This window comes from Anomaloglossus baeobatrachus, chromosome 1, assembly GCF_048569485.1.
Source record: "Anomaloglossus baeobatrachus isolate aAnoBae1 chromosome 1, aAnoBae1.hap1, whole genome shotgun sequence".
NCBI lineage: Eukaryota > Metazoa > Chordata > Amphibia > Anura > Aromobatidae > Anomaloglossus > Anomaloglossus baeobatrachus.
Window position 1 is genome coordinate 582,167,363 of NC_134353.1, and position 22,768 is coordinate 582,190,130.

Consider the following 22,768-nt stretch of genomic DNA (forward strand, 5'->3'; position numbering starts at 1 on the left):
TGGAGAGGAGAAAGTTTAGTAAGAGCGGGACCTATTATAGAGGGTTGCAGCAGTCCAGACGAGAATAAACATGAGCAACTGTAAGAGTTTTAAAGGTAAGAAAAGTTTGTATTCTGGAGATGCTTATAAGATGCAGGAGGCATGAGCAAGCAAGTGATTGGATATAGGGAGTAAAGGTCTGCGTCAAATATGACTCCAAGACAGTGAGTGTGATTGGTTGGAATTTATAGTTGAACCACCCAACACAATATCAGGTTTAAGTAGCTTAGTAGAGGAGGGTAAAACAGGAAGCTCAGTTTTAGACAGATTCAGTTTCAGATATTTTGAGGACATGATGTTAGAGCCAGTAGACAGACAATACCTGGTATTTGGTATTAGAGTGGCAGTGATGTCAGGAGAAGAGGTGTAAAAATGAGTGTTATCAGCATATAGATGGTACCAAAACTAAATCTGCTGATAGTTTGACCAATACGGCCATTGTATCGAGAACAGACATTGGGACCTAAGACTGAACTTTGAGGAAAGCTAACAGTAAGGGGAAGGGGAGAGGAAGAAGAGCAGGCAAATGATAAAATGAAAGAGCGATAGGAGATGTAGAAGGAAAACTAAGAGAAAGCATTTTCTTTGAGGCTGAGAGAGTGGAACACAGTGGGAACTTGTGAGCCATGGTGTCAAGTGCAGCAGAGAAATCCAAGAGACTCAGCAAAGAATCAGCAGTGAGTAGTGACCATTACTGTTAGCTGTTAATAGATCATTAGAGACAGTGGCGTAACTAAAGTTCGATGGGCTACAGTGCAAAATTTGGACCTGCCTTCCCACACATGTTGGTTAGATGTATGTATATATATGTATACATTTAGCATTCTAAATCCTATAAAGACATACGAGTTGCCCTACCGCCCATTATGTATTCGTTTCCACCATTCTGTTCTAATGTACCCCATCCTGGGCTCCTTCATGTCAAATATGTCCCCCATCCTGGAATATATGCCCCCCATCCTAATATATATGTTCCCCATTCTAGGCCACATTCTGGTAAAAATATTCCCCATCCTGGTATACAGAAAGTATATGTCCCCATCCTGGTATATATGTCCCCATCCTGGTATATACTGTCATCCACCTGGTATCTACTGTCCCGTCCCCCTCCTGATATATACTGACCCCTCCTGGTATCTACTGTCCCCCTCCTAATATATACTGTCACCCACCTGGGGCACTCCTGTCCTCTTGATATCTATGTCCCGCTCCTGGTATATACTGTATATACTTTCCACCTCCTGGTATATAGTCTTCCCCTCCTGGTATATACTGTCCACCTCCTTGGCACCTCTTTGTGTATATTGTGCTCCTCCTAGTATCTACTGTCCCCCTCCTGGTATATGCTGCCCCCCTGCTGAGGCCCTCCTGGTATATACTGTCCTTCTCCTGGTTTATATGTCCCCATCCTGGTAAATATGTCTCTGTTCTGTCTAATGCAACCCCCCTCCCCATTAAATTCACCCTCCCTGGCTCCCACATTGCGTGGCGTCCTCCTGTATAGCCAGCGCACAGTGGCCGGCAGCTTTAATCGTCATCGGTGGTATGGCAATGCATGATGTCATTGTCATGTGCAGCCGTAAGTCACTGGGGTGCAGATGAAAGCTGCTGGCTTTTGTTTGGCTGGCAGTGTGTATCACAGTACAGGGACCCAACGGTTTTTCCGCCAAAAAGCATTTCAGCTGCGACCGCGAACGTTGCGTCCCTAGTTGGAGACTTTAGTAAGGGCAGTTTCAATAGAATGTAAAAAGCAGAAAATGGATTGTAAGCAGTCAAGAAAAGAGTTTTCTGAGAGATTAGACAAGAGTGAACCAAGCATTCTACTTTCAATAGGTGGCGCTAGAGTTTGCCTCCTTCTTCCCTGGAGAGACAATTTGAATATTTCCCAGAGGGGCATTGCAGCTATAAGTCCCCTCACTGGCAGGCAGACTGGTTTGTCAGGTCTCCGCAAGGAGAATAGTCATCCCCGTGGTCCCCACTATAGCTTCTCATAAGCCAGATCAGTTATCCATACTTTGCACTGATGAGGGGCAATCACCCCAAAACAACGTGTCTGTGAATTGGAGTTCTGATCTGGCATAAATCCTAAGTCATATGAAAAGGCTTGTTAAAGGGCCACTTTTGACTGTTAGGATTGCTACTTCCAATAGGTGGCGCGTTTGTATCCTTCCTCCCTGGAGAGACAATCCAAGCATTCCAGGCATTTAGAAATGAAAGAGAGATGAAACACAGGTCTTTAGTTAGCAGATCAGTTGTGGTCAAGGGATGTTTTTTTTTTCTTCCAGTAAATGGGTTATCACTGCATATTTGAAGGAGGATGTGCAGATTCCAGAAGAAAGAGGTTAAATATTTAGTTAGGTGGGAAGTGACAGCCGGGAAAAGAGACTAAAGAAAATATGAGGGAATATGATCACTGGTGCAGGTTGTAGGCCTAGAAGTGAGGATCCTTTTAACTTCTTCTTTGACAGGTTCAAAGGTGGGGAATGAACTTGAGGTATTAGAGGCAAAGGGATCCAAGCTGTGATGAGATTGGGAGAAGATGTACTGATGGGTTTGGTTGATATTTTTCTTGTAAAAAGGAGGCTAGGTCATTAGCACTGAGGTTGGTAATGGGGGCCATAGCGATACACAACCACCACTTGCAGGAAAGATGTTTAAAAACTCTAATGGTATGGATGTTTAAAAGTGGGAACACAAGCAAGAGTACTGAGAAATAACCTGGAAAGAAAATTGTGATGAAAGGAGCAGAGTAACTCCTTCAACTTGTCTGTTCTCAGGTTTGGGTTATATGAAAAATGTAGCCCACCATTGCAGCAGCAGTGGAGGTCTTTACTTGAATCTGCAGATATTGAGTCACCAGAGCATTGGTGACTTTTAAGCATTATGTGCCTCAACAGTTGGGGACCCTTCTCTTTAACTTTACATAGTTTGCTACTTTGTGGCTGAGCCTCTGTGGTTCCTCAACACTTCCACTTTCAATAACACTAATCACAGTTGCATGTGGAATAGTTAAAAGAAATTACATTTTATGAACTGGTGACATCCTATTTCAGCACCACACTCAAATTCAGTGAGCTCATTAGATTGACAGATTCTTTCTGAAATATTATTTAAACACAGACTGCATGGTGAAAGGTTAAATTTTATACACCTATGGAAATGGGACTGAATGAAGAATTGGTGGGTACCAATACATTTGTTCATATAATAAACTGTAGCAGGGTAGTATGCAATGCAAATGCTATGGAAATAGTTGGGATGCAATGTATGTACAGTATATCAGTGATACTTTACTGATGGGCCCTATATACTACCTCATTTACACCCCTGGAGAAGCAAAAATATATATATATGCATATGTAGAAACTGAGATATATTTTACATTGTGACGTGTATCATTATGTACATGTATGTATCGAAGGCGGCGGGGCGCTGCGCTCGCTAACGCTCGGGTCCAGCGCTGCTGTGGCTGCTGCTCGGTGGCTCGAGTGGTGGGCCGGATCCGGGGACTCGAGCGGCGCTTCTCGCCCGTGAGTGAAAAGGGTGGTTGGATTGGGGGATTTAGTCCGTGACGCCACCCACGGGTTGTGGTGAAGATGGGCACCATCGCTGCTGGTGACGGGGACACCCGGGAGCGATGGCAGGGAGCAGCTGGGATGTTGTTTTCCCCCTCCGTGGGTAGGGTTCGGTGGTCCTGGAGCCCGGTGGTGTGACGGGGCAGGGTCGGTGAGGTGCAGGGTTGCAGGGACAGCGCGGCGCGGTGCCGGATGGCACGGATGTACTCACTCAGCAAGAGATGCACAAAGTCTCCGGTAAACCAAACGGCTGGATGGACGGGTCCCGCAGCCGGCTGCTGTGTCTCTCCCCGGACAGGTGATGGCGGTTGTCTTTCCCTGCACCTTTGTGTACTGTTTTGACTACAATGGGTCCCTAACGGTAGTCCGCTCCCCGATGTATGGGTGCCGGAAGAGCCCGTTGCCCGCAGGCACTGGCCCTTGGGTCTCTAGCCTTAGGCGGTAGCTGTATACCCTCACAGTGCAGACGGTTGCCTTCTAACGGGTCTTTGGCTGTTAGGAAACCCCTGGGGTTCCTGTCACACTCGGATTTGACTGTTGACGACGACTCCAAGCCTAGTCGGGGTCCAATGGCCCTGCCTGTTTGTGCTGGCTTCACTTCGCTCCCCGGTCGGTACCAGCGGGCCACCGCCCGACCCAGGTCCTACGGTTCCGCGTTGATTCACCACTCCTGCAGACGGCCACCACCGTCTGCTAACCTTGTTGTCAGTGCCTGGGCCACAAACCCAGACACTCTTCACTTTTCTCCTCTCACTTCAACCTCCTCCACTGAACTCCAACTTCTAGCTGACACTTTTCCCACCTCCAGGCCTGTGAACTCCTCGGTGGGTGGGGCCAACCGCTTGGCTCCGCCCCACCTGGTGTGGACATCAGACCCTGGAGGGACGCAACAAGGGTTTTGTGTTTGGCTAATGTTACTGTCTAATGGGGGTGGGGGTGTGTGTGTGTTACCTGTGACGACCTGGCTAGTCCAGGGCGCCACATATGTATGCCTATACTAATGTGTATTTACCAAAAATAACTATTTTTATATTTTATATTTGTCCAAATACATCAATAAAAAACGCATAGAAAACTTAACAGATACAACTAAAACTGTTTATAAAAAGACAACTTTCGACACAGCCTGGGTGGAATATTTTATATGGCCCTTTGACTGTAGAGTAGACGACTATTGCTCTGTATGCTACTGTAAGGGGTGCTTTACATGTTGCGACATCGCTACCGATATATCGTCGGGGTCACGGTTGTTGTGACGCACATCCGGCGCCGGTAGCGACATCGTAATGTGTAAATCCTAGGAGCGACGATGAACGAGCGCAAAACAGTCAAAAATCGCTGATCTGTGTCACGTTGTTCATTTTCATAATGTCGCTCCTGCTGCAGGTACGATGTTATTTGTCACTCCAGCGGCGTCACACATCGCTGTGTGTGAAGCCACAGGAACGACAAACATCTCCTTACCTGCGTCCACCGTCAATGCAGAAGGAAGAAGGTGGGCGGGATGTTACGTCCTGCTCATCTCCGCCCTTCCGCTTCTATTGCCCGGCCACTTAGTGACGTTGCGGTGACGCCGAACGCACCTCCCCCTTGAAGGAGGGACTGTTCGTTGGTCACCGTGACGTCACCGACCAGGTATCTGCGTGTGATGCTGCTGTAGCGATAATGTTCGCTACGGCAGCAATCACAAGATATCGCATGTGCGATGGGGGCGGGTACTATCACGCTCGACATCGCTAGCCGATGCTAGCGATGTCGTAACGTGTAAAGTACCCCTAAAGCCCACTTTACACGCTTCAATATATCTCACAATCCGTCGTTGGGGTCAAGTTGTAAGTGACGCACATCCGGCATCATTTGTGAGGTATCTGCGTGTGACAGCTACGTGCGATCAGGATTGAACGCAAAACCGTTGATCGCAAACACATCGTATCTTTGTCTAGAATTGAGCGTTTTGTTGCACGAACCTAGTCAATTGCAACGTGTGACATCCCTCATACGATTTTGGTGTCTGAGGCTATGTGCGCAGGTGTGCGCTCTGCACCGCAGCTTAAAAAAGGTCCGCTTCAGAGCGCAGCTGAAGAGCTGCGTTCTGAAGCGCCTCACAATGTCTGTCATTCACTAATCTCTGTCAGTCGGTCACTATCTCTGTCCCTCACTCTCTGTCCATGTCAGTCTATCCCCCTCTCTCATATACTCACCGATCCCCGGCGCTGCACGGCGTTCACACTGCTCCGGCGGCTTTTACTGTTTTGAAACAGCCGGCGGCCCATTAAACAATCTCGTATTCCCTGCTTTCCCCGCCCACCGGCGCCTATGATTGGTTACAGTGAGACACGCCCCCACGCTGAGTGACAGGTGTCACACTGCACCCAATCACAGCAGCCGGTGGGCGTGTCTATACTGTGTAGTGAAATAAATAATTAAATAATTTTAAAAAACGGCGTGCGGTCCCCCCCAATTTTAAAACCAGCCAGATAAAGCCATACGGCTGAAGGCTGGTATTCTCAGGATGGGGAGCTCCACGTTATGGGGAGCCCCCCAGCCTAACAATATCAGCCAGCAGCCGCCCAGAATTGCCGCATACATTAGATGCGACAGTTCTGGGACTGTACCCGGCTCTTCCCGATTTGCCCTGGTGCGTTGGCAAATCGGGGTAATAAGGAGTTATTGGCAGCCCATAGCTGCCAATAAGTCCTAGATTAATCATGTCAGGCGTCTCCCCGAGATACCTTCCATGATTAATCTGTAAATTACAGTAAATAAACACACACACCCGAAAAAATCATTTATTAGAAATAAAAAACACAAACATATACCCTGGTTAACCACTTTAATCAGCTCCAAAAAGCCCTCCATGTCCGGCGTAATCCAGGATGCTCCAGCGTCGCTTCCAGCGCTGCTGCATGGAGGTGACCGGAGCTGCAGCAGACACAGCCGCTCCTGTCACCTCCACGCAGCTAATGAAGACAGCCGTGCGATCAGCTGAGCTGTCACTGAGGTCACCCTCTGTCACTGGATCCAGCGGTGGCCGCGGGTAACCTCAGTGACAGCTCAGCTGATCGCGCTACTCACCTCAGTTGCTGCGTGGAGGTGAGAGGAGCGGCGGTGAGTAGCGCGATCAGATGAGCTGTCACTGAGGTTACCCGCGGCCACCGCTGGATCCAGTGACAGCGGGTAACCTCAGTGACAGCTCAGCCGATCGCACGGCTGTCTTCAGTTGCTGTGTGGAGGTGACCGGAGCGGCGGTGTATTCTGCAGCTCCGGTCACCTCCATGCAGCAGCGCTGGAAGCGACGCTGGATCATCCTGGATTCCGGCGGACATGGAGGGCTTTTTTGGGCTGGTTAAAGTGGTTAACCAGGCTATATGTTTGTGTTTTTTATTTCTAATAAAGGATTTTTTTCGGGTGTGTGTGTTTATTTACTGTAATTTACAGATTAATCATGGAAGGTGTCTCATAGACGCCTGACATGATTAATCTAGGACTTATTGGCAGCTATGGGCTGCCAATAACTCCTTATTACCCCGATTTGTCAACGCACCAGGGCAAATCGGGAAGAGCCGGGTACAGTCCCAGAACTGTCGCATATAATGTATGCGGCAATTCTGGGCGGCTGTTGGCTGATATTGTTAGGCTGGGGGGCTCCCCATAACGTGGAGCTCCCCATTCTGAGAATACCAGCCTTCAGCCGTATGGCTTTATCTGGCTGGTTTTAAAATTGGGGGGGACCGCACACCGTTTTTTTTAATTATTTAATTATTTATTTCACTACACAGTATAGACACGCCCACCGACTGCTGTGATTGGGTGCAGTGTGACACCTGTCACTCAGCGTGGGGGCGTGTCTCACTGTAACCAATCATAGGCGCCGGTGGGCGGGGAAAGCAGGGAATACGAGATTGTTTAATGGGCGGCCGGCTTTTTCAAAACAGTAAAAGCCGCCGGAGCAGTGTGAACGCCGTGCAGTGCCGGGGATCGGGGATTGGTGAGTATGAGAGAGGGCTGCTAACTTCAGTCACTCAGGAGTTTAGCGGTCACCGGTGAGCCCTTCACAGGTGACCGCTAATCAGGACGCGACACAGACAGAGCCGCAGCATGACCATGAAGTCGGGTGAAGTTCACCCGAGTTCATTCTGACAGTGCGGCTCTGTCTGTGTCTGCTGTCATCTGCCATTCAGCTCTGCTACATGGCTGTCTGTGTCTGCTGTTAGCGGCCATGTAGCAGAGCTGAATGGCAGATGACATAGTAAAAACGCATCCCTACACATTACACACGCTTGGCAAGTCAATAAATAAAAAAAAAAAAAGGTGCCCAATGCATACGTCACAGAACACATGATCTAAAGGATCGCACACAAAATTGATCAATTTAACATAGACTACTAACGCACGTGTGACAGCAAATGAACGACCTACGTGCAATCTCATAAGATCCCGTATGCAACCTGGGCGTGTCACATCGCAAATGCGATTGTACAACTAATTGCAACGTGTAAAGCAGGCTTAAGGGGTTGTCTAGCCCTTTAAAAGCTTCTTTTTTTTCATGACACTTGTAAAATATACTTTGGATATGTTAGAAATTACATTGCGGTAACTATTTATAAAAGATTGATAGCTACACAAATTTACTTACTATCCCCCATTTAGAGCCCAAGCCCTCTATGAGTTCTTGGTTTATTGCTACGAGTTTTTGGAAAGTTGGATCATCAATGGAGAAACGATGTCCAAAAACAGCTGCAGAAATGACATTCGCAACAGCATGTGTAATAAATTCTGACACATCCATTGGTTCACCTATATGCAAAAGAAATACATTAAGCTCTTAAACTTAACAACACACTTTGCAAATTTATAATTTATATTCTGAACAATGATATTTTTTTCTATTTTAACATCATATTTCATATAGAATATAAACTTGTCAAAATAACAGACGTTCTGAACTGTGGGACCCTCACTTATCTTAAATGGGTATTCCCAAAATCTTATCCCAAAATGTAGTAGGTGTAATAATAATAATATTAGCAAATACCTTCAATTAGAAATGTACAGGGTGGGTCATAAGTATGGATACACCCTGATAAAATGGAAGTGGTTGCTGATATCACCTTACCGTTTGTGGCATTTTAGTACATGGGAGGGGCCAAACATTTGAGGCCGGGTGACGTCCATGGTAGCCATCTGCAAAGCCGCCATTTTGAATTCAATTTAAATTTTTTTCAATGGCAAGTGGGTCATGTGACACATCAAACACATAGAGAATTGCACAAGAAAAATAACTGTGTGCTCATTTTTAACGAAGCTTTATTCATTATCGAGTTATTGACACGTTTGTGACATGGAACAACGACAGTAACCCACTAAAGGATGTTCTCAAAGTGCTGCACATTGTGCTGAATTGTCAACGCGAGTTTCTTCTCCCACTCTTGACACACTGAGAGCAATAACACAGAAGAAATGCTACCACAGGCCTCCTGTATCCGTTGTTTCAGGTGCCCCACATTCTGGATCCTGGATCTGCAGTATTACTCTCGGTGTGTCAAGAGTTTTCAAATCTGTTTTTTATACATCAGCCATTATAAAAATGAAGAGTTCCATATGTTAAAGAATTACCATGCATCCATAAAAATCAGTTTCTATGCGGTTGATCTGTATGGGATAAAAAATTTTTTTTGCGTAGCCTCATCCAACACATTGAAATAGCTAGTGCGTGCTGCAATATTTTTTCCACTTGCAGATTTGGTCAGTGAAAAATAAAAATGTTCATCAGAACAGCCTAATTGAATAGCATTGGTCCTACTGCTGTTGTTAGAGTTAACTTTTTCACAACAGCAATCAAACCGAAAAATATAGTCATGTGAACTTGGCCTTACAGTCACAGTTTCAACTAATATGCTATTACATAGGGTATATACAAAATAAAAAAAAATAAAAAATTTGCCTAAGTACTAACAGGCAGGTAGTTTCTTCATACCTGCCTGTTGTGCCTGGCACCATTCTTCACTGGCACGGAGCAGTCACGGACCGCTCCTGCTTGTGATGCAATGGCTCTATGTGCGCACTAGAAAAGTGATTTTTCTCAAGAAAATTTCTTGAGAAACTTCTGGGAGTTGAAGATTTCCGCACCTGCGGAAAAATCCGCGGGAAAAACGCATGCAGATTTGCCGCGGATTTGCAGGTTGGTCCCTGCGGTTTTGCAATAAATAATATAGATAATCGATAGACAGATAATGGATAGAGGGAAAGATGGATAGATGAATAGATAGATAGATAGATAGATAGATGAGAAAGACCTATATAATGTCCCACCTCCCTGCATTTTCTAAGCTGGCACCCTTTAGTGACTTTCATGTGGCACTAAAGCCATAAAATAAATAAATAATTAAAAAAAAAAAACAACGTGAGGTCCCCCCATCTTTTGTAGCCAGCTAGGGTAAAGCAGATGACTGCAGCCTGCAGACCACAGCTGGCAGCTTCACCTTGGCTGGTAATCCAAAACAGAGGGCACCCCACGCTGTTATTTTACATTAAATAAATAATTTAAAACAAAAAACGTGGGGTCCCCCCCAAATTGCATCACCAGCCGAGGTAAAGCGGACAGATGTGGTCTGGTATTCTGAGACTAGGGAGGTCCACTGTTATTGGACACTCCCCAGCCTAAAAATAGCAGGCCGCAGCCGCCCCAGAAGTGGCACATCCTTTAGACGTGCCATCCTGGCGCTTCGCCCCAACTCATCCCGTTGCCCTGGTGCATTGGCAAACGAGGTAATATATGGGGTTGATGCCAGATGTGTAATGTCACCTGGCATCAAGCCCTGGGGTTGGTGAGGTCAGGCGTCTATCAGATACCCGACATCACCAACCCAGTCAGTAAGAAATAAAAAATAGACAACAAAAAAAGTTTTATTTGAAAAAACACTCCCCAAAACATTCCCTCTTTCACCAATTTATTGAAAAGAACAATCAATTCCACGTGCAGCGTAATCCAATAAGGGGGGGCCCACGGCGATCCATATCATAGTCGCTGTCCCAGTCAATGAAGAACAGAATGTTCCCCATTGGCTGGGAGAGCAATGCAGTGACCTGAGCTAACATCAATAGCCCAGGTCACTGCATGGGATGGAGAGCGCTGCTGTCAGGAGGATAGATGAGATCATTACCTGCTGTGATCATCTCCTGTACTGCTGACGTCAGCGCTGTCATTGACTTCTATGCCCGCCGCGTTGTCAGAAGTATGGCGAGAGCCCGTGACATCACCGCTAGTGACAGTCTCGGGCCGCTTGCGAGACGGGCATAGACAGCAGTGACCGCGTAGACATCAGGAGGCAGGAGATCGTCACAGCAGGTAATGATCTCACCTCCTGACAGCAGCGATCGTCATCCCCGCGGCTGCCAGCACTGCAGGGTGTCAGTGTCTGCCTGCGCTGCCGCGTGACAGCCTGCTGACACTGCGGGCAGACACTGACACCCTGCAGTGCAGTGTCAGTGTCTGCCTGTGTCAGTGTCTGCCTGTGCTACAGCGTGACAAGCTGCTGACACTGCGGGCAGACACTGACACGCTGCAGTGCAGGCAGCCGCGAGGCTGGAGCGGGACACAGACTGCACGGGCACCTGGAGGTCGCACGGAAGTGCTTCTGTGCGGCGTCCAGGCAGTGTGACGTCTGTGTTTACTCTGCTCCGCTTCCTCTTCTGTCATAATGACGTCGCTTCCTGCAAAACCGCAGGCAGCGATGAGCATTACCGCAGGTAAATCGCGGCTATACCGGGGGTATACCGCACATCATTTGCTACCTGCGGTATACCCCCGGAATTTCGCGATTACATTACAGTGAATGGAGTGAAATTCCGGGGGTATTCCACAGGTACCTGCGGAAAATAATGGACATGCTCATTTTCTCAAGAAATTTTCTCAAGAAATTCTTCTCAAGGAAATTTCTTGAGAAAAATCCGCAGCGTGCAGACAGCTATTTTTTTTTCACATAGGATTTGCTGGGAAATGTCTGCACACAGATTGCAGACATTTCTCAAGAAATTTCCGCGGCAAATCCGCGGGTAAATCCGCGGGTAAAACGCACTAGTGCGCACATAGCATAACCAGTTCGAACAGTGGTTCTTTTCTGCTCAGCTCTGTAGACTGAGTGGCACAGCCGATGTCATGCTGATTGAAAGCCATCTCTCCGCTGCGTAACTGGGAGAATTGGCTATCAATAAGCATGACATCGGCTGTCCCACCCCATCTACAGAGCAGAGCGGATGAGAAGCTGCCACTCTGTTGACGCAACGTCAATGGAAGCAGCTGAATCACAGGAAGCCTTGAGGGGTCTGTGATCAATCTGTGCTGAAGGAGAATGGCACCGGGCACAAAAGGTAGTTAGCAACTACCTGCCTGATAGTGCTTCGGCACATTTAAAAAATAAAAAATGAATAAAATCCCCTTCATGTTTGACACATCTTCCCCTTTATGCCTTTTAGCACTCTTCTGTGCTCACATCCCTCTGACACTGCAGAGAAAGGCTGCCTGTTTGATTCAGTGCTGATGCTGCTGAACTTACAGGTCTTTATTAGATAGGACATTTGAAACACTGTCTACTTGTAATTCCCTGTTTGAGTAAGGTATTTAAAGGGGGTTTCCCACGAACAAGGTTCATTGTAATCAACAGATCTTGGGATAATAATTTCCACAATTGGATGTGTTTAAAAAATAAAAAATGCTCCTCCCGCTCGGATCCGGAGCCGCGGTAGCCCGAGGGGTCTCCGGACCCGGGGGTTCGCGCGGACACTCGAATTCAAAAGAGAGGGGATAGATATGTACAGGGGATGTGTAAGTTTGTGACGCTACCCACAGTGTGTGGTAATGTAGGAGACCCCCGCTGCTGTTGGGGAGCCCGGTGGCGAAGGTGTAGCAGCCAGATGTTGAACCCCTCCGTGGGTAGGGGGTTTGTGCCCCGGGGCCCGTTGGGTGTTGGTGACTGGGGTGTCGTTGGGTAGAGGGAAAGGGGCTTTTCAGCGTACAAACTCAGTCCAAGAATAACAACTATGACTTGTAAACCAGAATTCTTTGCTCCGCTGCAGCATGGAGGGAGCACATGTGGACCCGTGCCCTTGGTGTTGCTGTTAGCCTGTGGCCTTTTCCGTGGCTCCTTCTCACTAGTTAGACCCTCAACCTTGAAACTTTTCAGGTCCCGCTCACACGTATGGCTAACGGAGTGAGCTTGCTCTCAGGGTTCACACGTAGGATTTCTTTGGACTGTATTTGGGAAAGTCCTATCCTATCGGTGCGCTAGTACCCCGATTTTGGAGCTGGTTGGGGATGAATCTTGAAGTCTTCACCGCCGTCGGGTAAATTACCGAGACACGTGAAGCTACTTCCCGGCCTAGGGTCCACGTACCCTGTCGTGCCCTGGCCCCTGACCGGTGATGGCTCAAGGCCGTCGGCTGCCCTCCTCGGCTGTCCGTGCCCCTTGACGCGATCCCCTGCGACCGGGGTTCCAGCTTCTACCAGGCCCAGACCAACGTCTGCCACCTACTAAACTTCAGGAGCCCTGCTCAGACCAGTGACCTCACCCTCTCGGAGAGTCACCTTCCACCTCCTACTCCTTTCACTCCTGTTTCACTTCTCAGTCACTTTCTCACTTTCCCCTACCAACCCCCATGTGGGCGGCCCTATTCCCTTCAGGCCCCCCAATGGTGTATCTGGTAGGTTCGGTGCAAAGTGTTCATAGGATTTTGACTGGCTAAGCTGTTAGCAACACCAATGGACCAGGATCCATAACCACGGAGTAGTGGATACTGTGCAGAAGGGCAGATTGCACAATACGCTGTGACAACCTGATAGGCCAGGGCGTCACAACAGCATGGTATTGCAAATAATTCTTTGAGGTAAAACATTTTTTTAAAACAGGCAGAGAAATGTTTTACCTCACAAAATGTATCAGCTGTGATCTTGTGCTGTAATGTCTTTATACTTCTTTCCATCTTTCCCTGCCCAGGATATGTGGTATGATCAGACCATGTCCCTGTATTGTCAGACACAGCCATTACACAGTACATAGCAGGGGCACATAAATAAGATTATCTCAGCACAGGAACATTTTTTTAAACACATCCAATTGTGAAACTTATTATTATTTCAAAATCTAATGATAAAAATGAAATTAACTTTCATAGAATCATAGAATGGTAAAGTTGGAAGGGACCTCAAGGGCCATCGGGTCCAACCCCCTGTGAGTGCAGGCTTTCCTAAATCCTCCCAGCTATATGTTTATCCAGTTTCCGCTTGAAGATTTCCATTGATGGAGCGCTCACCACCTCCTGTGGTAGCCTGTTCCACTCCCTGACTGCCCTCATTTTTAAAGTTTTTCCTAATGTCTAATCTGAATCTCCTTCCTTTAAGTTTCATCCCATTGCTTCTTGTACTTTCTTGTGCTAATGAGAACAGGGTAGTTCCCTCTGCACTGTGACTACCTTTCAGATATTTGTAGACCGCTATTAAGTCTCCTCTCAGCCATCTTTTTCAAACTAAACATCCCTAATTCTTTTAGCCGGTCTTCATAGGACATGGTTTGCAGACCTACTACCATCTTGGTTGTTCTTCTCTGGACTTGCTCCAATATATTGATGTCTTTCTTGAATTGGGGCACCCAGAACTGTACACAGTATTCCAGGTGGGGTCTGACCAGGGCAGAGTATAGCGAAATAATTACTTCTCTTGATCTAGATTCAATGCTTGTCTTGATACATCCCAGAATTTCGTTGGCCTTTTTAGCTGCAGCTCCGCACTGTTGGCTCTTGTTGAATCTGAGATCCACTATTATGCCCAAGTCCTTTTCCCCGGTGCTATCACCTAGTTCTATTCCTCCCATATTATATATGCTTTTTACATTTCTTTTATGCAGATGTAGGACTTTGCATTTGTCCCTGTTAAAAACCATTATGTTCTCCTCAGCCCATTGTTCTAGATCCTTTTGAATACGCTCTGTTTCCTTTCTAGTGTTGGCTACTCCTCCTATCTTAGTATCATCGGCAAATGTTATGAGTTTCCCAATAATTCCGTTATCCAGATCATTTAAAAAGATATTAAACAGCACTGGCCCCAGGACCGAGCCTTCCGGCACCCCCGCTTTTTACTTTCCTCCCGGTTGATGTGTATCCATTTAGCATTACTCGTTACGCCCGATCATTAAGCCAGTTGTGAATCCATCTAACTGAGTTTTTGTCAATTCCGTACTTGGTCATTTTTTCAATGAGTATGTTATGTGATACTTTATTAAATGCCTTACTTAAGTCAAGGTATACTATATCTTCAGCATTCCACTGGTCCAACCATTCAGTGACTTTGTTGTAGAAGGAAATCAGGTTGGTCTGACAAGATTTATTAGTCATAAAGCTATGCTGGCTTTGGTTGATTAATGACTTTCCATCCAGGTACCTAAGTAAATGTTCTTTGACAATTTACTCAAAGATTTTTTCCTGCAATACAGGTCAGGCTTACTGGCCTGTAATTCCCTGGATTCTCCTTTCCCCCCTTTTTGTAGATAGGAACCACATTTGTCCTTTTCCAATTTAGAGGGACATCTCCTTTTTCCCATGATTTATTGAAGATTATTGTAAGCGGTACTATTATTTCCTCAGCTATCTTTTTCAGGACTCTAGGGTGTAAATCATCTGGACCTGGGGACTTGGTTTCCTTTAACTTGGCTCAATTCTTTGCTTATTGTCTTGGTGCTCCAATTCCTGGATTTGATCTGTCCTAAAAGCAGCGAGACCTGGCTAATCCCAGAAATTGTTCAGTTTAAGGAGACTCTTCTTTCTTCCCAGAATGCACTGAGAATATGCATATTAGTTCCTGGTGCTCCAATCCCTGGTTTTGCAATGTCGCCAAAGCAGCGAGACCCAGCTAATCCCAGCAATCATTCAGCTAAAATAGACTCTTCTTTCTTCCCAGAATGGGAATCTGCAGATTAGTTTCCTGGTGCTCCAATCCCTTTGTTCAATGAAAACCCCTTCAATTTGTTTTAGCTGTGTTCCTCAACAGATGAGAGTGAAAGAGTGAAGTAATTCGAGTATCCTCCTACCCTGCCTCATACAGTAGCAAAATGAATAGATTGCGCAGTTTATAAAATTGGTTTATTATTAAAAAACTGAGATTACACACTGAAATACTTAGGTATTAAAGTGGAAATATAGAATATGTGTGGAAAGTTTTCTCATGTATCCACTTAATGGATGTATCACAAATAAGATCCAACTTTCTATTCATATCGGAATCATGGAAAGAAATTGTCATAAAAATTACCATTTTGTGCTGCTAAGATCTCAAGAAGATTCTGCGCTTCTTCTTGTATTCGTGATTCCAATCCACGTTTTCCTAATCCAAGATTTCTTAAGGTCATTAAGCCAAATCGTCTTTGCTGTCTCCAGCTATGTCCATTTGACACTACAATTCCTAAGAGAATAAGATAAGAAGGTCAATAGCTAAAGGTGTTAAAGGGAACCAATCACCAATATGATCGTATATAAGCTAAAGCCAGTGCTATACTGGCACTATTAGGCTGATTCTCTACATACCTGTAGTGGTCAGCTCGGATGTTTAGGTTTTGAAATCCAAGAAAGTGAAGTTTATAAAATTAGCTGCTTCTTGAGTGACAGTTGCACTGGAGCAGATCATATATTCAGAGTTATCCCCTCCCTTTGTTAGAATTTGCATAAGCATTATAAAAACGACTCACTTTGTCTAGCAGGACCTGTGTGAGGTCACACCCATGTGACCAGAAGGGGCGGGGCCTCAGCCACCAAAGCTGGATACCAGGTCACATGGGTATGAGCTCACACAGGTCCTGCTAGACAAAGTGAGCAGTTTGTATAATACATATGCTAATTCTAACAGGGGGAGGGGATAACTATGAATATTTGATCTGCTCCAGTGCAACTGTCACTCAAGAAGCTGCTCATTTTATAAACGTCACTTTTTTGGATTTCAAAACCTAAACATCCGAGCTGCCCACTACAGGTATGTAGAGAATCAGCCTGATAGTGCCAGTATAGCACTGGCTTTAGCTTATATATGAAAATCCTGGTGATTGGTTCCCTTTAAGGGGTGGTTTTACTGTTAGAGAAATATCTTAAGCCTTTAACCCCTTAACGACCGCGGGCCGTAAAATTACGTCCTAAATGACATAATCTTACTGCCCGCGGTCCTCCGGCGGCAGCATGCCGCGATCGGCACACATCTCAGCTGATTTTCACAGCTGAGATGTGTGCCTGCTAGGCACGAGCAGAATCGTTATCTGCTCATGCCGATTAACCCCTTATATGGCGCTGTCAATACATGACAGCGCCTGTAATACTTATATATGTTCTGAGGATTTCGATAGCGTAGGGCAATGACAATCAGAGACGAGTTCTTGGTACAAGATATTTTATAATATGTAACCACGGATACACAACGGAAAACACAGCAGTACAAATACACACAATACTTTCCCAAAACGGAGCGAAGGGAATTCCCGGGGCCACGCACCGGACTCCCCCAGGGAGACCACCAGAGCGAACCCCTATACAGGGACTGTCCGGCAATCACCCCGGAAGGCCTAAATGCGCAGCAGCCGGGACACAAGGGGCAAACGGTAAAAGTCCAGGAGTGTCCGTACGGGATGAATGTCCAGAGTGGTTACGAACCAGAGAGAACCGGGCAGAGTGCTAACCGAAGATGGCAGACGGAATCCGGGCACAACTTGAGAAACCGGGTAAGGTCCAGAGTCGGTCGGTCGGTAGTCTTTAGGAGGATCCAAAGGCTAACAGGATTAGCAGCAGCAAAGCAGGAGCACACAGCAAGCAGTATACTCAGGCACTGGACTAGGTTTAGAGGCGGCCTTTTAAGCAGCTGGACAGGAAGTAGGGCAACAGAACAGTAAACTCCATGTTAACTGAGGGCAAGCTTTTTCAACAGAGAACTGGAAAACCCGGAAACCTGACAGCGCCATTATAAGCGCGATCGCGGTAAAGTTTTACTTACCGCCGAAACCGGAAGTCACGTGACGCGATCACGTGACTCCCGATAGTTGTCATGGTAGCACAGGGTCATGTGATGACTCCTGTACTACACATGAATTGGTTTCACTTTCGCTGTGCCCGGGGCACAGCAAAAGAGAAAGACAGCGTATCTGCTGTTTACAGCCTTCCAGCTGTGATCAGCAGATACTGCAGAGCGATCGGAATGCTGATCGCAATAGCCCCCTAGGGGGACTAGTAAAATAAAAAAAAAAAGTAAAAAAATAAGTTTTAAAAAATTAAAAAAAAACAAAAAAACCTAAAAGTTCAAATCACCCCCCATTCGCCCCATTGAAAATTAAAGGGTTAAAAAAATAAAAAATATACACACATTTGGTATCGCCGCGTTCAGAAACGCCCAATCTATCAAACTATAAAATCAATTAATCTGATCAGTAAACGGCGTAGCGGCAAAAAAATTCCAAACGCCAAAACGACGTTTTTTTGTCGCCACAACTTTTGCGCAAAATGCAATAAGAGGCGATCAAAACGTAGCATCTGGTACCGTTAAAAACGTCAGCTTGAGACGCAAAAAATAAGCCGTCATTGAGCCTAAGATCCCGAAAAATGAGAACGCTACGGGTCACGGAATATGGCGTAAAACGTGCGCCACTTTTTTTGGACAAACTTCCGATTTTTTTTTAACCCCTTATATAAAAGTAAACCTATACATGTTTGGTGTCTACGAACTCGCAGTGACCTGAGGCATCACACCCACACATCAGTTTTACCATATAGTGAACACAGTGAATAAAATATCTCAAAAACCATAGTGCTATCGCACTTTTTTTGCAATTTTTCAGCATTTGGAATTTTTTTGCCATTTTCTAGTACACAATATGGTAAAACTGATGGTTTCATTTAAAAGTACAGCTCGTTCCGCAAAAAAATGAGCCCTCACATGACCATATTGACTGAAAAATAAAAAAGTTACGTCTCTCAGAAAAAGAATGGCGAAAAAAAAACGGAAAGCGAAAAATCGGCCGGTCGTGAAAGGGTTAAGGACCAAGCCACTTTGTACGTTAATAACCGAGCCTCATTTTTCAAATCTGACCAGTGTCCCTTTATGAGGTTATAACTCTGGCACGCTTTAATCCAATATATAAAGCTGAGTGTATGGGTATGTGTGTATGTCCGCTAAAGGAATCCGCACTGTCGCATTTACAATCACGAAATTTTGCACAGACGCCCCATGTGACCCAGGGAACGTCGTAGACTATGTTTTGACAGAAAAATTTAACCTTGTGCTTTACAGTTAGTCTCTAAAATCCTTCTGCCATTAAACTGAATGGAGGGGGGAGCTATAGGTTATTAATAACAACTGTCAGTGGTTGCTATAGGAACAAAATAAACTGTTAGTTGAAGCTTATGCGTGAGGTTATATGATGTTAGTGGAGAGATGGATAGAGAGACAGAAAAAGACAGACAGACAAAGACACAGACAGAGACAGATGGGGAAAGAGACAAACAGACAGACAGACGGGGAAAGAGACAGACCTGGAAAGAGACAGCCATGGAAAGAGACAGCCGGGCAAAGAGACAGCCGGGCAAAGAGACAACCGGGCAAAGAGACAGCCGGGCAAAGAGACAGGCGGGCAAAGAGACAGACGGGCAAAGAGATAGATGGGCAAAGAGACAAACCTGGAAAGAGACAGCCCTGGAAAGAGACAGCCCTGGAAAAAGACAGACGGGCAAAGAGACAGACCTGGAAAGAGACAGCCCTGGAAAAAGACAGACGGGCAAAGAGACAGACCTGGAAAGAGACAGCCCTGGAAAGAGACAGACGGGCAAAGAGACGGACCTGTAAAGAGACAGACCTGAAAAGAGACAGACGGGCAAAGAGACAGACCTGGAAAGAGACAGCCCTGAATAGAGACAGCCCTGGAAAGAGACAGCCCTAGAAAGAGACAGACGGGCAAAGAGACAGACGGGCAAAGAGACAGACGGGCAAAGAGACAGCCGGGCAAAGAGACAGCTCTGGAAAGAGACAGCCCTGGAAAGAGACCGACGGGCAAAGAGACAGACCTGGAAAGAGACAGCCCTGGAAAGAGACAGACAGGCAAAGAGACAGACGGGCAAAGAGACAGCCCTGGAAAGAGACAGCCTTGGAAAGAGACAGACGGGCAAAGAGACAGATGGGCAAAGAGACAGACTGGCAAAGAGACAGATCTGGAAAGAGACAGACCTGAAAAGAGACAGACGGACAAAGAGACAGACCTGGAAAGAGACAGCCCTGGAAACAGACAGCCCTGGAAAGAGACAGCCCTGGAAAGAGACAGACGGGCAAAGAGACAGCCCTGGAAAGAGACAGCCTTGGAAAGATACAGATGGGCAAAGAGACAGATGGGCAAAGAGACAGACTGGCAAAGAGACAGACCTGGAAAGAGAAAGCCCTGGAAAGAGACAGACAGGCAAAGAGACAGACCAGGAAAGAGACAGACGGGTAAAGAGACAGACGGGCAAAGAGACAGATGGGCAAAGAGACAGACCTGGAAAGAGACAGAAGGGCAAAGAGACAGCCCTGGAAAGAGACAGCCCTGGAAAGAGACAGAGGGGCAAAGAGACAGACGGGAAAAGAGACAGACCTAAAAAGAGACAGCCCTGGAAAGAGACAGCCCTGGAAAGAGACAGACGGGCAAAGATACGGACCTGTAAAGAGACCGACCTGAAAAGAGACAGACGGGCAAAGAGACAGACCTGGAAAGAGACAGACCTGGAAAGAGACAGCCCTGGAAAGAGACAGAAGGGCAAAGAGACAGACCTGGAAAGAAACAGATGGGTAAAGAGACAGACAGGCAAAGAGACAGATGGGCAAAGAGACAGCCGGGCAAGGAGACAGCCCTGGAAAGAGACAGCCCTGGAAAGAGACAGATGGGCAAAGAGACAGACCAGGAAAGAGACAGACGGGCAAAGAGACAGACGGGCAAAGAGACAGATGGGCAAAGAGACAGCCGGGCAAAGAGACAGCTCTGGAAAGAGACAGCCCTGGAAAGAGACCGACGGGCAAAGAGACAGACCTGGAAAGAGACAGCCCTGGAAAGAGACAGCCCTGGAAAGAGACATCCCTGGAAAGAGACAGCCCTGGAAAGAGACAGACGGGCAAAGAGACAGACGGGCAAAGAGACAGATGGGCAAAGAGACAGCCGGGCAAAGAGACAGCCGGGCAGAGAGACAGCCCTGGAAAGAGACAGCCCTGGAAAGAGATCGACGGGCAAAGAGACAGACCTGGAAAGAGACAGCCCTGGAAAGAGACAGCCCTGGAAAGAGACAGACGGGCAAAGAGGCAAATGGGCAAAGAGACAGACGGGTAAAGAGACAGACGGGCAAAGAGACAGATGGGCAAAGAGACAGAAGGGCAAAGAGACAGCCCTGGAAATAGACAGAACGGCAAAGAGACGGACCTGTAAAGAGACAGACCTGAAAAGAGACAGACGGGCAAAGAGACAGACCTGGAAAGAGACAGCCCTGGAAAGAGACAGACGGGCAAAGAGACAGACGGACAAAGAGACAGATAGGCAAAGAGACAGCCGGGCAAAGAGACAGCTGGGCAAAGAGACAGCCCTGGAAAGAGACAGCCCTGGAAAGAGACCGACGGGCAAAGAGACAGACCTGGAAAGAGACATATGGGCAAAGAGACAGACCAGGAAAGAGACAGACGGGCAAAGAGACAGACGGGCAAAGAGACAGATGGGCAAAGAGACAGCCGGGCAAAGAGACAGCTCTGGAAAGAGACAGCCCTGGAAAGAGACCGACGGGCAAAGAGACAGACCTGGAAAGAGACAGCCCTGGAAAGAGACAGCCCTGGAAAGAGACAGCCCTGGAAAGAGACAGACGGGCAAAGAGACAGACGGGCAAAGATACAGATGGGCAAAGAGACAGCCGGGCAAAGAGACAGCCGGGCAAAGAGACAGCCCTGGAAAGAGACAGCCCTGGAAAGAGACCGACGGGCAAAGAGACAGACCTGGAAAGAGACAGCCCTGGAAAGAGACAGACGGGCAAAGAGACAGACGGGCAAATAGACAGACGGGCAAAGAGACAGCCCTGGAAAGAGACAGAAGGGCAAAGAGACGGACCTGTAAAGAGACAGACCTGAAAAGAGACAGACAGGCAAAGAGACAGACCTGGAAAGAGACAGCCCTGGAAAGAGACAGCCCTGCAAAGAGACAGCCCTGGAAAGAGACAGACGGGCAAAGAGACAGACGGGCAAAGAGACAGATGGGCAAAGAGACAGCTGGGCAATGAGACAGCCAGGCAAAGAGACAGCCCTGGAAAGAGACAGCCCTGGAAAGAGACCGACGGGCAAAGAGACAGATGGGCAAAGAGACAGACTGGCAAACAGACAGACCTGGAAAGAGACAGACCTGGAAAGAGACAAACGGGCAAAGAGAAAGACCTGGAAAGATACAGCCCTGGAAAGAGACAGACGGGCAAAGAGACAGACCAGGAAAGAGACAGACGGGTAAAGAGACAGATGGGCAAAGAGACAGATGGGCAAAGAGACAGACGGGCAAAGAGACAGACCTGGAAAGAGACAGAAGGGCAAAGAGACAGCCCTGGAAAAAGACAGCTGTGGAAAGAGACAGAGGGGCAAAGAGACAGACGGGAAAAGAGACGGACCTGTCAAGAGACAGGCCTGGAAAGAGACAGCCCTGGAAAGAGACAGACGGGCAAAGAGACGGACCTGTAAAGAGACCGACCTGAAAAGAGACAGACGGGCAAAGAGACAGACCTGGAAAGAGACAGACCTGGAAAGAGACAGCCCTGGAAAGAGACAGACAGGCAAAGAGACAGACCTGGAAAGAAACAGACGGGTAAAGAGACAGACGGGCAAAGAGACAGACAGGCAAAGAGACATATGGGCAAAGAGACAGCCGGGCAAGGAGACAGCCCTGGAAAGAGACAGCCCTGGAAAGAGACAGATGGGCAAAGAGACAGACCAGGAAAGAGACAGACGGGCAAAGAGACAGACGGGCAAAGAGACAGATGGACAAAGAGACAGCCGGGCAAAGAGACAGCTCTGGAAAGAGACAGCCCTGGAAAGAGACCGACGGGCAAAGAGACAGCCCTGGAAAGAGACAGCCCTGGAAAGAGACAGCCCTGGA

At 47.1% G+C, this 22,768-nt stretch overlaps 1 protein-coding gene across 1 annotated transcript in view; it reads right to left on the bottom strand.

Moving 5' to 3' along the window:
* Window positions 1-22,768, bottom strand: part of CYP2E1 (cytochrome P450 family 2 subfamily E member 1) — a 110,043-nt gene that overhangs the window by 40,426 nt on the left and 46,849 nt on the right. Inside the window, exons 3-4 of the mRNA XM_075340003.1 lie at window positions 15,913-16,062; window positions 8,251-8,411 (exon numbers count right to left, since the gene is read on the bottom strand). Of these exons, the coding sequence (XP_075196118.1) occupies window positions 8,251-8,411; window positions 15,913-16,062 (311 nt within the window). The remainder of the gene's footprint in view (window positions 1-8,250; window positions 8,412-15,912; window positions 16,063-22,768) is intronic.